This window comes from Salvelinus fontinalis, chromosome 21, assembly GCF_029448725.1.
Source record: "Salvelinus fontinalis isolate EN_2023a chromosome 21, ASM2944872v1, whole genome shotgun sequence".
In the NCBI taxonomy this organism is placed as follows: domain Eukaryota; kingdom Metazoa; phylum Chordata; class Actinopteri; order Salmoniformes; family Salmonidae; genus Salvelinus; species Salvelinus fontinalis.
In genome coordinates this window covers 31,017,342-31,032,753 of record NC_074685.1, presented here as the reverse complement: position 1 = coordinate 31,032,753, position 15,412 = coordinate 31,017,342, and the positions used below count along the sequence as shown (strand labels likewise).

Below are 15,412 nucleotides of genomic sequence, written 5' to 3'. Positions count from 1 at the left end.
CTAGCAAAACAGTCCTGTAGCTTAGCATCCGCTTTATTGGACCACTTTCATACTGAGCGTGTCACTGGTACTTTCCTGTTTGAGTCAGGAGGATAGAGTTATGGTCTGATTTTTCATCTCTAGTTGCACAGGTGACATGCATGTAGAAATGAGGTAAGACTGAGTTCAGTTTTCCTGCATTAAAATCACAAGCGACTAGGAGCGCCGCCTTTGGATGAGCATTTTCTGTTTGCTTATGGCCTTATACACACCTCATTGAGTCTGGTCTTAGTGCCAGCAATGGTTTAGACAGCTATGAAAAATATAGATGACAAGTCTCTCTGTAAATAGTATGGTCTACAGCTTATCATGAAGTATTCTAACTCAGGCGAGCAGAACCTTGAGACTTAATATTAGAGATCGCACACTAGCTGTTGCTGACAGACTCCCACCATTCTTACCTACCGATGCATAGAAAAACCAGATGGCTGACGTTTCACGTGCTCCTAACTTTTTTACTTATTTTGGACATAATGTTGCTGCTACTGTCTCTTATGACCGAAAATAACTCCTGAACATTATAACAGCGATTACTCACCACGGACTGGCAGAAGCTTTTTTTTTCCTTTAACAAGTCCGACGAGCCCGAAGTGAAGGACATACTCCTTTCCCGGGAACAGGCCCAAATCCCCGTCATTTGTGTGAAGAGAAGACGGAGAAAAAGAGGACGGAGGTCGGGCTGACTTTGAGAATTCGTAGGCGATTGAATAAACCTCCACTGCCTTCCCTTCTACTAGCTAACATGCAATCATTGGACAATAAAATCCACAACCTACGAGGAAGATTATACTACCAACGGGACATTCAAAACGGAAATATCTTATGCTTCACGGAGTTGTGGCTGAACGACGACATTATCAACATACAGCTGGCTGGTTATACGCTGTGTCGGCAGGATAGATCAGTGGCGTCTGGTAAGACAAGGAGGGTGGACTATGTATATTTGTAAACAACAGCTGGTGTTCAATATCTAAGGAAGTCTCAAGGTTTTGCTCGCCTGAGGTAGAGTATCTCATGATTAGGTAGATAGTGTGGTCTACATCTTGAGTTTTCATTTTTTTTTTTGTAGCTGTCTACATACCGACGCAGACCAATGCTGGCACTAAAACCCCACTCAATGAGCTGTATTCCGCCATGAGCAAACAGGAAAACGCTCATCCAGAGGCAGCGATCCTAGTGGCCAGAGGACTGTCACGCCCTGACCTTAGAGATCCTTTTTATGTCTATTTTGGTTGGTCAGGGCGTGAGTTGGGGTGGGCATTCTATGTTGTGTTCTATGTTGTCTAGTTCTATGTGTTTGGCCGGGTGTGGTTCTCAATCAGAGGCAGCTGTCTATCGATGTCTCTGATTGAGAACCATACTTAGGTAGCCTTTTCCCACCTGTGTTTGAGGGTAGTTGTTTTCTGTTTTGTGTGTTACCTGACAGAACTGTTTCGTTTTCGTTCTTCCTCGTTTTTATTTTGTATAGTGTTCAGTTTTGATAAAATTTATAACATGAACAATTACCACGCTGCGTTTTGGTCACCTTCTTCCCAGGACGATCATTACAAGGACTTCAATGCAGGCAAACTTAAATCCGTTTTACCAAATTTCAATCAGCATAGACCACCTTTAATTCACACACAGAGACACGTACAAAGCTCTCCCTCGCCCTCCATTTGGCAAATCTGACCATAATTCTATCCTCCTGATTCCGGCTTACAAGTAAAAATGAAAGCAGGAAGCACCAGTGACTGGGTCAATAAAAGTGGTCAGATGAAGCAGATGCTAAACTACAGGACTGTTTTGCTAGAAAATGTTCCAGGAATCTTCCGATGACATTGAGGAGTACACCACATCAGTCATTGGCTTCACCAATAAGTGCATCGATGACGTCATCCCCACAGTGACTATGTACATACCCCAACCAGAAGCCATGGATTACAGGCAACAGCCACACTAAAGGGTAGAGCTTTGTCTTTAAAGGAGCAGGACTTTAACACGGAAGCTTATAAGAAATCCCGCTATGCCCTTCCAACCATCAAACCGGCAAAGCGTCAATACAGGACTAAGATTGAATCGTACTACACCGGCTCTGACGCTCGTCGGATGTGGCAGACTACAAATGGAAGCACAGCCGAGAGCTGACCAGTGAGACAAGCCTACCAGATGAGCTAAAGTACTTCTATGCTCGCTTCGAGGCAAGCAACAATGAAACATGCATGAGAGCACCAGCTGTTCCGGACGACTGTGTGATCACGCTCTCCACAGCAGATGTGAGTAAGACCTTTAAACAGGTCAATATTCAGACGGATTACCAGGACGTGTATTGCGAGCATGCGCTGACCATCTGGCAGTGTCTTCACTGACATTTTCAACCTCTCCCTGTCCGAGTCTATAATACCAACATGTTTTAAGCAGACCACCACTGTCCCTGTGCCCAAGAACACTAAGGTAACCTGCCTAAAATGTCTACAGACCCTTAGCACTCACGTCTGTAGCCATGAAGTGCTTTGAAAAGCTGGTCATGGCTCACATCAACACTATTATCTCAGAAACCCTATACCCACTCCAATTTGCATACCGCCCTAACAGATCCACAGATGATGCCGTCTCGATTGCACTCCACACTGCCCTTTCCCACCTGGACAAAAGGAACACCTACAATTGAAGTCGGAAGTTTACATACACTTAGGTTGGCGTCATTAAAACAAATTTTTCAACCACTTCACAAATTTCTTGTTAACAAACTATAGTTCTGGCAAGTCGGTTAGGACATCTACTTTGTGCATGACACAAGTCATTTTTCCAACAATTGTTTAGACAGATTATTTCACTTATAAGTCACTGTATCACAATTCCAGTGGGTCAGAAGTTTACATACACTAAGTTGACTGTGCCTTTAAACAGCTTGGAAAATTCCAGAAAATTATGTCATGGCTTTAGAAGCTTCTGACAGGCTAATTGACATCACTTGAGTCAATTGGAGGTGTACCTGTGGATGTATTTCAAGGCCTAACTTCAAACTCAGTGCCTCTTTGCTTGACATCATGGGTAAACCAAAAGAAATCAGCCAAGAATAATTGTAGACCTCCGCAAGTCTGGTGCATCCTTGGGAGCAATTTCCAAATGCCTGAAGGTATCATGTTCATCTGTACAAACACAAGTATGCAAGTATAAACACCATGGGACCACGCAGCCGTCATACCACTCAGGAAGGAGATGCGTTCTGTCTCCTAGAGATGAACATACTTTGGTGCGAAAAGTGCAAATCAATCCCAGAACAACAGCAAAGGACCTTGTGAAGATGCTGGAGGAAACAGGTACAAAAGTATCTATATCCACAGTAAAACGAGTCCTATGTCGACATAATCTGAAAGGCCGCTCAGCAAGGAAGAAGCCACTGCTCGAAAACCACCATTTAAAAAAGCCAGACTATGGTTTGCAACTGCACATGGGGACAAAGATCGTACTTTTTGGAGAAATGTCCTCTGGTCTGATGAAACAAAAATAGAACTCTTTTGCCATAATGATCATCCTTATGTTTGGAGGGAAAAGGGGGATGCTTGCAAGCCGAAGAACACCCTCCCAACCGTACAGCATCATGTTGTGGGGGTGCTTTGCTGCAGGAGGGGATGGTGCACTTCACAAAATAGATGGCATCATGAGGGAAGAAAATGATGTGGATATATTGAAGCAACATCTCAAGAAATCAGTCAGGAAGTTAAAGCTTGGTCGCAAATGGGTCTTCCAAATGGACAATGACCCCAAGCATACTTCCAAAGTTGTGGCAAAATGGCTTAAGGACAACAAAGTCAAGGTATTGGAGTGGCCATCACAAAGCCCTGACCTCAATTCCATAGAAAATTTGTGGACAGAACTGAAAAAGTGTGTGCGTGCAAGGAGGCCTGCAAACCTGACTCAGTTACACAAGCTTTGTCAGGAGGAATGGGCCAAAATTCACCCAACTTATTGTGGGAAGCTTGTGGAAGGCTACCTGTAACGTTTGATCCAAGTTAAACAATTTAAAGGGAATGCTACCAAATACTAATTGAGTGTATGTAAACTTCTGACCCACTGGGAATGTGATGAAAGAAATAAAAGCTGAAATAAATCATTCTCTACTATTATTCTGACATTTCACATTTTCCAAATAAAGTGGTGATCCTATTTGACCTGACAATTTTGCTAAGATTAAATGTCAGGAATTGCGAAAAACTTTGTTTAAATGGATTTGGCTAAGGTGTATGCAAACTTCCGACTTCAACTGTATGTGAGAATGCTATTCATTGACTTCAGCTCAGCGTTCAACACCATACTGCACTCAAAGCTCATCAATAAGCTAAGGACCCTGGGACTAAACACCTCCCTCTGCAACTGGATCCTGGACTTCCTGATGTGCCAGCCCCCATGTGGTAAGGGTAGGTAACATCACATCCTGTACATAGTCTCGCTATTATTATTTTACTGCTGCTCCTAATTTACTTGATACTTTTATTTCTTATCCGTATTTTTTTCAACTGTATTGTTGGGTAGGGGCTCGTAAGTAAGCATTTCACTGTTGTATTCGGAGCATGTGATTAATCCGATTTGATAGAAATATTGTCCTTGTTCAGCCAGACAGTATATTACAGTTCTTCAGGTCCCGTTGATAGGACGGTTTCTAGTTTTTTCTCACGTGATTTTACGTTCGCTAATAAATCGCTGGGTGGAGGTGGTTTATGTTCTCGTCATTGTAGTTTGTCAGTGTGCCAGCAAGTCGCCTTTTTCTTTTCCTAGTCTCTGAGATTAGGGCCTAGTCTGAGGTGAGCAGTATGTCCTGCGCCTCCGACTCGTTGAAGTAGAAATCTTCATCCACATAGATGTTAGTGATCACTGTTCTGATATCCAGAAGCTGTTTTCCGTCATTGGATGCGAAACATTATGTAAAAAAAAAGACACAAAATAGCAGAATTGATCAGGAGCCCGTAAAACAGCAGCTATCCATTCCAGCGCCATTCTGTCTGGAAAAGGAGGAAACGACGAGGTAAATCCCCCAAGGGTCCCAGCAACAATCTTTAACAACAACCAAGGAAAAAATGTAATCAAAACATTTACATCATGATTAGGATGTTGGGGCCCTTTGAAATTAAAAAAATAACACATTCTTAAACCAATTTTGATGTCCTGTCCCCAGCAAACGGGACATCTGGAGAACATTTCCATTAGGTCCCTTAAGGGTTTCGGCGCACCGTTGCGTGATCGTCCCAAGGGCACGTTCTCTGGGGGCCCTTTGTCTAGTTCCCAGGACGTCATAGAGGACCATGTATGGATCTTTTTAGGATGTTAATTTTACTAGTCCTTAGGACATCGCATTATGGTCCCAAGGGAACGTTCTCTGGGGGACTTTTTTCTAGTTCCTGGTTTTGGGCAAATCCAATAAAACACATGACTGAGTACCATGCTCCATATTTTCAAGTATAGAGGTGGCTGCATCGTGTTATGAGTATGCTTGTAATTGTTAAGCGTCTGGGGAGCGCTCAGGTAGAAATAGAAAACATATTAGAATGGGATATCACTAGAGCTATCAACCAAACAAAGTGGATCACACATTTTTTAAGCATTCAAATAAGTAGTCTGTGCATATGACTATCATAGGTATGCCATACCTAAGTGGAAGAGAAAAGATATCTGCACTCTTAGATCAGATGCAAAGTTCTGTAATTTAAATTGGAGAACCATTTAAATTCTATTTTTTTTATTCGGTAAATGGGAATTTAACTGCAAAAGTACATTTTTATGCGCACTACGGTATCACGCAGAGCTTTTTATCCAAAACAAGTAAATTTGATGGAAGCACATCTCTTGTGGGAAAATGCGAATATTGTTTTTATGCAGCTTTTTGAATATTTGCACAAAAATCTGTCTGCAAATGTAATTCCAACCCAGCTATAGACATTTAAGTCATCCTTGAAAAAAAGTGAAAGTTTAAGTTTGTTCCACGTGAGCGAGTCTGACCAAAAGTCAGAGACCACTAGGATGTAGACCAAATACGTTTATTGGATCCTTTTTGTCTTGTTCTGATGAAGGGGAAAGGGGAAAGTAATCAGATTAGTTACGTAACTGATTACAATTTCAGACAGTCCGCTGTGCCAATCGGGAGTTACCTAAGGCACTGCAGGTCAGTGCACGAGGCATCACTACAGACCCTGATTCGATTCCAGGCTGTATCACAACAATTTGCTCAGCTCCGTCCGGGTTAGGGTTTGGCCGGGTTAGTCATTGTAAATAAGAATTTGTTCTTAACTGACTTCCCTAGTTAAATAAAGGTATAAAATAAAAATGACTATAACCAATGACATTTAGAAAGTAACCGACCCAACCCTGCTACCCAGACTCATTGCTCCAGCCAAACGCCACACCACGCCCTCAAACCTTTATTTCTTCTCCGCAATGAGTCTGGATTTTACTTCCTCCCCGATCCTTCTAGAATTAGAACACATTCGGATCGTCTGATTAGTCCCAGAACCTGATGGGTTGGGACAGAGCCAGAACACACGTGGGTAAAGCGACGTTTTGAAAATTACCGGAAAGAAAGCATGTGATGCGACTTCCACTTTTGGACATTAAAACCTCTTCTCAATAGGGGGTGCTGTTTGCACTTTGTAATAATTTCGTTCCCAAATTAAACTGCCTCGTACTCAATTATTGCTGGTACAATATGCATATTATTACTACTATTGGATAGAAAACACTCTCTAGTTTCTAAAACCGTTTGAATTATATCTGTGAGTAAAACAGAACTCGAGTTGGAGCAATTTCCCTATGAGGAAGTGAGAAATCTGAAATCTGCAGGCTGTTCCGAGGTCGGTTTATTAATTTGCCTGTCTTCTATTGGTTGAGATGCACTGCATACGCCTTCCCCTGGATGTCAACGAATAGTGAGAATTGAAATGGAGTTGCTAGGCAGATCTGAGGCCTTATAAACGGGCTGGCAACGTGGGGTTCTCCCTTTCTTCTCTTCGCCATGACGCAAAAAGGACCTCAGGATGTCGTTCTAGAAAGCTCCCGTTATAGCCCTTAGATATATCCGGCTCTGTTTTTATTCGATAGGGGAAAGTAATCAGATTAGGTGTTAATAATATAGGTGTTAAAGACATCATAATGTTGTTATTTTAAACCGAGTTATATCAGTTTATATCAGTATATTGCGATTTTCGGGTATTTATTTGTGCTGCGTTCTAGGGACTTGGGCACGTCTGGCCCACATGGCTAATGTTTACTGCTAATTCCAACGTTGAAGGCGACAATCTACAACCGAGCAACGATTATTTTGGAAAAAGGACAACTTGCCCAAGATTCTGATGGGAGCTCATCAAAAAGTAAGAACTATTTATGAAGTTAATTCGTTGTTCTGTTGAAAAATGTAAAACTCATATTCCGCCATTAATTTCGGTGCGGTCTCGCTTTAACGCACGCTGTATGTCGTAGTAACGTTAATTTAAAAAATCTAACATAGCGATTGCATTAAGAACTAATGTATCTTTCATTTGCTGTCCAACCTGTATTTTTTAGTCAAGTTTAGGATTAGTTACTGATTAGATTAGGTGCCTCTCCCAAGATTTCTCCCGACATATTGTTGGCAGCTTGGCTACTATTCTCATTGTATAACCACGATTTGTACCGCTAAATATGCACATTTTCGAACAAACTCTATATGTATTGTGTAATATGATGTTATAGGACTGTCATCTGAAGAAGTTTGAGAAGGTTAGTGAAAAAATTTATATATTTTGCTGGTTTATTCATTATCGCTATTGTTGGCCTGAATCAATGCTGTTGTGTGGTTGGCTATTGTAGTAAGCTAATATAATGCTATATTGTGTTTTCGCTGTAAAACACTTAAAAAATCTGAAATATTGGCTGGATTCACAAGATCTTTGTCTTTCATTTGCTGTACGCTGTGTATTTTTCAGAAATGTTTTATGATGAGTATTTAGGTAATTCACGTTGGTCTCTGTAGTTATTCTAGTTGCTTTGGTGAGAGTTGTGATGGTGGCTGCAATGGTAAACTATGATTTATAACTGAAATATGCACATTTTTCTAACAAAACATATGCTATACAATAAATATGTTATCAGACTGACAAGTTGTTTCTTGGTTAGTGGCTATTTATATCTTTATTTGGTCGAAATTGTGATAGCTACCTATGCAGGAAAAAAATGGTGGAAAAAAAAGTTGTGTCTTTTGCTATCGTGGTTAGCTAATAGATTTACATATTGTGTCTCCCCTGTAAAACATTTTAAAAATCTGAAATGATGGCTGGATTCACAAGATGTGTATCTTTCATCTGGTGTCTTGGATTTGTGATTTAATGATATTTAGATGCTAGTATTTACGTGACGCTATGCTAGGCTATGCTAGTCAGCTTTTTTACTGATGGGGGTGCTCCCGGATCCGGGATAGAAGTTAACAAGGCTGCATTAAGACATTAACTCCTCCTCCACATTTCCTGGATTGGTTGAACAGTACAGAAAACATCCTCGGACAGTTACATTTTTTCTTGTCAGGACTAGGAAGAAAAAAACGCCTGCTACATTAGGTTAATTCGATTCCCAAACCTAATAAGGATAGTCTTTACATAGACAACTGGAGACCCATTAGTCTGTTGAATAATGATGGGAAATTCTTTGCCCTTGTATTTGCTAAGAGGTTGAAACAAGGCTTGCATCATATCATTGATGAAGAACAATCTGGTTTTATGCATGGTCGACACATTAGTAATAACATCAGGTTGATCTTAGATATGATTGACTATAATGACCTCATCTTTGATGATAGTTTTCTTATGTTTGTTGATTTATTTTTTTGTTTTTTTTGCCAGTGTTTTATAGTAGAATGTTTTTGGGATTGACATACATCATTTTGTTACAAAAAATATAGGAGCGGTTGTACAATTTAATGGCTTTGATATAATGATCTACTTCAGAAATTCTGACATTGATAAAGATGTAATATATTTAATTCAACTGCAAATAATACTAGATACATTTGCATATTCACAAATGCAAATGGTCTAAAACAAAACTTAACTTTCTTCACTTTATAAATGAATTTAAACAATATGGCACTACTTTAACTAAAATGAAAAACAAAGGCAGTGTAAATGTAAATGTTTGTTTAGAATTCCTGGCAATGTAAATAGTTTGCATGTGACTAATCCTCTTTTGTTTGTTGATGTTTGTTAATAAAAAATACATGTTTGGGTTAATTCCTCAATGGCTTTGTCATACTCTGATTGGTTATAGATGATCCAATCGCTGATGACTTTGTTTTGTACAATTCCTCTCATCACCACAAATGACTTAAAAGATGGCAGATTCAGACTGAAGTGTGTAGCGATCGATAGAGCAGCGGAAGAATTCCGTGTGAGTCGTCAGGCAAGTATGAATCCACACCAGTTATAAAACACTTCCTGATTTGAGTTTAGGGATAAGAACTAGCAGGACAATGCGTGCCCACTGTCTGTCACCCATCATTAGCACGCTTCGTTCTGTCGCTCCTAGCACCAGCGAAAATAAGTATTGGTGTCAGAACAATACTATGTCAAAACACGTAACACTCAAGAGCACACCACCACCACTCTTCATATTGTTCAATCAAACATGAAAAAACAACACCTGTCACCCTGCTGCAAGCGTTGAGATTCACTTTCACTCAGTTGGCCAATGATGAACCAGGTCCAGTGATTTATGAAAAGTGACTACTCTATTAGAGGGGAATTCAGACCCATGTTACACACGTGTAAATGGTAGTCAATTCCCTTTTTATTGGGCTCCCGAGTGGCACAGCGGTCTGCATCTCAGTGCTAGAGGCCCATAGGGCAGCGCACAATTGGCCCAGCGTCGTCCGGGTTTGGCCAGGGTAGGCTGTCATTGTAAATAAGAATTTGTTCTTAATATTTTTTTTAAAAGCACACTTTTTTACATTTTTTCGCCTAAAATAACATACCCAAATCGAACTGCCTGTAGCTCAGGCCCTGAAGCAAGGAAATGCATATTCTTGGTACGATTTGAAAGCAAACACTTTGAAGTTTGTAGAAATGTGAATTGAATGTAGGAGAGTATAACACAATAGATCTGGTAGAAGAAAATACAAAGAAAAAAACAACCAGTCTTTTTCTATCCCCATCTTTGAAATGCAAGGGAAAGGTCATAGTTCTAGCTATCACTCTGGTTGTAATTCCGATAGTGTCCACAAGATGGCATCAGTGTATGTGCAAAGTTTCAGATGGATAACTTGAAGAATGATTGACCTACAAGACTTTTAGTGTCAAGTCCCCAGGGACATTTGGGCAAATCGTGAAGGAGACATTCGCATTCATATTCCATTTTCTGCAAGAATATCGTCAAATCTGTACACTTGGTTCTTTGATTTAGCACTCCAAGTATTAGTAACCATATTATAAGTTCAACATTTGCGAAACAACCAGTTTTCATCACTTCATAACTCTGAATATTCTTATAATTTTTGTCCAAAATGAAAAGGCATGCTGTCGTACAAGGTTAGTACCTACATTTTACAACATATACATGGTTTCCAGATACTTCCGTAAAGCCCAGTTCATTGGCTATCTAGCTAGCTTTGTTTGACCATGATTGGTGCTTATACAAAGATACAGCCGTTCAAGTGATGGCCGCCCGCGTCATCGTCGTGCCATTAAGTCGTCGCTCTCTGATCAAATATGGTGTCTTATAGGCTATACTACATCCCTAAGGAAATAGTGAAGTCTTGTTACCTTCTAGGATCCATGAGGAATAGATACGAATGTGATTTGACTCATTCAAACAACGCTTAGGGTGAGATTTTCACAGATTCCTTTCTTTACAAATTGAACGAGTGGAAATACAAAATCAAAATACATAATTTGAGAATGTAAGTACACATTTATCATACCTTTCGCGTTGAATAAAGGGTTTTGTTGTTAGGAGCTCTCCTCAAACAATAGCATGGCATTGTTTTTGCAGTAATGGCTACTGTAAATTGAACAGTGCAGTTATATTAACAAGAATTTAAGCTTTCAGCTGATATAAGACACTTATATGTACCGACGTGTTGTTTCTCTAAAATCTGCCATCTTGAAAATAACACGCTGCATGATTTACAACTGTCCCGTTGACGGAACGCCGATCCTTGACTTGCATAGTTAATACAAATAAATATAAACTTTCTCTCGGTGCATATTCTGACCTTGAATGTAAGCATGAGGAAATGTATGTGCCATACATTTGGAGTGGAGATCACAGAAATGTAGGTGTGGCAGAGGTGTCTACAGATAGGCGTATTTGGCCTTTAACTTAATTCCCTCATAATTACACCACCGTTACAAGGAAAACATGAATAAGGTCGAGCAACCTATCAGTTCCAAGTGGACAAACATAAACTAGATTTTTTCTGATAAAAATAACACCATTCTCCATGCACCGTATTTTGTAAATTTGTAACAGCTATTGATAAAAGCTAGGTAAATAAGTCATCTGTTTGGATAAGGGGATTGTACACTGAACAAAAATATTAACGCAACATGCAACAATTTCAAAGATTTTACTGAGTTACAGTTCATTTAAGGAAATCAGTCAATTGAAATAAATGCATTAGACCCTAAACGATGGACTTCACATGACTGGGAATACAGATATGTATCTGTTGGTCACAGATACCTTTTAAAAAAAGTAGTGGCGTGGATCAGAAAACCAGTCAGTATCTGGTGTGACCACCATTTGCCTCATGCAGTGCAACACATCTCCTTCGCAGAGAGTTGATCAGGCTGTTGGTTTTTTGCCTGTGGAATGTTGCCCCACTCCTCTTCAATGGCTGTGCGAAGTTGCTGGATATTAGCGGGAACTAGAACATGCTGTCGTACATGTTGATCCAGAGCATCCCAAACATGCTCAATGGGTGAAATATCTTGTGAGTATTCAGGCCATGGAAGAACTGGGACATTTTCAGCTTCCAGGAATTGTGTACAGATCCTTGCAACATTGTGCATTATCCTGCTGAAACATGAGGTCATGGCAGTGGATGAATGGCATGACAATGGGCCTCAGGATCTTGTCACGGTATCTCTGTGCATTCAAATTGCCCTTGATAAAATGCAATTGATCGTTGTCCATAGCTCATGCCTGCCTATGCCATAACCCAACCGCCACCATGGGGCACTCTGTTCACAATTCTGACATCAGCAAACCACTTGCGCACGCGACGCCATACATGCTGTCCTCAGTTGAAACCGGGATTCATCTGTGAAGAGCAAACTTCTCCAGCGTGCCAGTGGCCATCGAAGGTGAATATTTTCCCTCTGAAGTCGGTTACGATGCAGAACTGCAGTCAGGTCAAGACCCTGGTGAGGACGACGAGCACACGGATGAGCTTCACTGAGATGGTTTCTGACAGTTTGTGCAGAAATTCTTCAGTTCTGCTAACCCACAGTTTCATCAGCTGTCCGGGTGGTTGGTCTCAGACAATCTTGCAGGTAAGAAGCCGGATGTGGAGGTCCTGGGCTGGCGTGGTTACACGTGGCCTGCGGTTGTGAGGCCGTTGGACGTACTGCTAAATTCTCTAAAATGACATTGGAGGCAGCTTACGGTAGATAAATTAACATTTAATTATCTGGCAACAGCTCTGGTGGACATTCCTGCAGTCAGCAAGCAAGTTGCACGCTCCCGCAAAATCTGTGGCATTGTGTTGTGTGACAAAACTGCACATTTTAGAGTGGCCTTTAATTTTCCCCAGCACAAGGTGCACCTGTGTAAGTATCATGCTGTTTAATCAGCTTCTTGATATGCTACACATGTCAGTCGGATGGATTATCTTGGCAAAGGAGAAATGCCCACTAACAGTAATTTTAACAAATTTGTGCTCAATTTTTGAGAAATTAGCTCTTCTTTTTTTTTAAACTCATGAAACAAACACTTTACATGTTGAGCTTATATTTTTGTTCAGTATAAATATACAGTACCAGTCAAAAGTTTGGACACACCTATTCATTCAAGGGTTTTTCTTTTTTCTTACTATGTTCTACATTGTAGAATAATAGTGAAGACAACAAAACTATAACATAAAACATATGGAATCATGTAGTAACCAAAAAAGTGTTAAATATATAAAAATATATTTTATATTTGAGATTCTTCAAAGTAGTCACCCTTTACCTTGATGACAGCTTTGCACTCTCTTGGCATTCTCTCACCCAGCTTCATGAGGTAGTCACCTGGAATACACTATCCAGAACTCACATCGGAATCGGCCTGAGCTCAATAGTGCCTAAGGCGTCCCAGACTCGGTGCACATGACGTCGGCCGAGTCTGACTCTCAGCCGAGTGCCCCGACTCTCAGCCGGAATCGGCCCAGATCCACTGTGCTAGCTGGGGTCCGTGTGGTTGTTCGTCAGAGTCGCTAGTAATAGTGGATCATATTAGGTTAACGTTTGGGACATGTAGCCTATTTGAGTCATTATGGAACCAAGACCACACACAGCAGTTTAAACCTGTAGCCTAGTGCACAGTTCACAACGACTGGACCCTTGTCATCACAGTTCCATGATTATTGAGGATTATTAGGGTACATTTATAGATGGGTTGGCTGACAACGTCACGAAAGCAATGAGTTCCCTTCTATGGAGCAGAAGTCCACAAGTTGTTGTGATTCTGGATAGTCAAATAGCTAGCAACAATGACAAGAAACTGCCATGTGGGGAATTGCAAGTGACTCGTTTCAGCTGGTTTCATCTTGTTCTTGATACCATGTCTTGTTTTGAGGTGTTTTGACTGATTTCATGTCAATGCTAATATGGCCAAAAATGTGCTAGCTATCTAACCAACAGCAGTAATGATGTATTTGAGAGACAAGTACTCATTGTGGAAATATATTTATGTTTTCAATAAACATTGGAGATGAAATATAGTTTACCTGTTGTCAACAAATCTAAGCCAACCCCGTCTATTTTGCTCCATGGTTGCACTCGCATCGGTTTTGTTGCCAAAAAACCAACCCGTCTGTAGGACTATTATTCAACCTCTACTGTACACTTTTCTCATCGTCCAATGTTTAATGGGTTGAACAGTTGAATATGGCAACTTTCAGGATGAATCAAACCACCATGTTTTTGATTAACCAATATATTTCACGAGCAAAGGCTCTCCAACCCTACTTTGCATGATTCATAAATACTTTCCTTACCCTAAATAATGTACAAGATCAGAGTATTTTTAAATGTAGAAATTGGTGCTGAAAAGGAGACAAATATGAATGTCTTTAGATGGCTTTATTTCATTGATCCCTAATATTCTGAACCCATTCTCTCCATATACGGTATTCTAATGAGTCTGTCAAATTCAAATTAAATGTACACCGTATTTAAAGGGATGGATTTAGATAAATGTACTGGAGACCCTATTGAATGAAAACTCCACCAGAAAATCTGTTGGCCAGCAAGTGGGAGGATTTTCAGCAGTTGAATTCCATTTATTCAGTGCATGCAAGGGAGCCACACCTGCACAGCCCATAACGTACTTGTATAAGGTAAGTCTGAGTACCAACTACTGAGAAGTGCTTAAATCAAAATGGTAAAAAAGGCATCGATTTCCTACGTCTGAATCGGCCCCTTACTGAAGAGCTGAACACAAACAGTATTGAGGAATGGAAACGGACAGGATTGAAGAACAGGCATGTGAGGACAACTCTGAGAGCTAAAACCAAAGGGTGTGAAAATCTGCGATGATGCCCATTCTCATGCCTGTTCCGACAAAAGATCTTCAAATGTTCAAATATCCTCTTTAAATACCTTGCATGGTCAAATCTATCCTGTAATAAACACTTCGTAATTACTTTGGTGAATCAAATAAGAACAGGTTTAGAGGAGAAAAATGTAAATACTTCAGCCTGGGTGCCAGTCTGGAAGAGGGCAGAAACAGACTGGTACCCAGACTAGAAACACTTGCTCTCTCCCCTCCAACAGGTGATATTCCCTCCTTCATTCCCCTCTTCCCTCAGGTACTGTGGCCTACCTGAAGAAGGCGTACATCACCAGGGCGTTCCCACCGACCCCTACCGCTCCAATCACCACGACAAAGCAGGCCACGATGTAATGAGCGTGGTCTGGCACATCCACCTTCCGGAAGAAACCTCGGTCCATGTTGTCTATGCCTGACATGCCTGGGACAAAAGAGAGAAGCAGACCTGACTCAGTCCATATGAACCACATAATGGACAATACAACACTTTCACTAAACCACTTTCACCACAGAGCTCTCCCTCTCTTTCACAACATCTCTGTCTCTGTCTCTCTCTGTCTCTCTCTGTCTCTCGCTCTGTCTGTCTGTTTATCACATAACTGTCTTCCATGGTTTGTCTTGG

At 40.8% G+C, this 15,412-nt stretch overlaps 1 protein-coding gene across 1 annotated transcript in view; it reads right to left on the bottom strand.

The window, feature by feature from the left end:
* LOC129818265 (melanopsin-B-like) overlaps window positions 1-15,209 on the bottom strand; it is a 41,710-nt gene extending 26,501 nt beyond the window's left edge. Inside the window, exon 1 of the mRNA XM_055874018.1 lies at window positions 15,064-15,209. Coding sequence (XP_055729993.1) covers window positions 15,064-15,209 — 146 coding nt within the window. The remainder of the gene's footprint in view (window positions 1-15,063) is intronic.
* Between the last annotated feature and the right edge of the window lie 203 nt (window positions 15,210-15,412).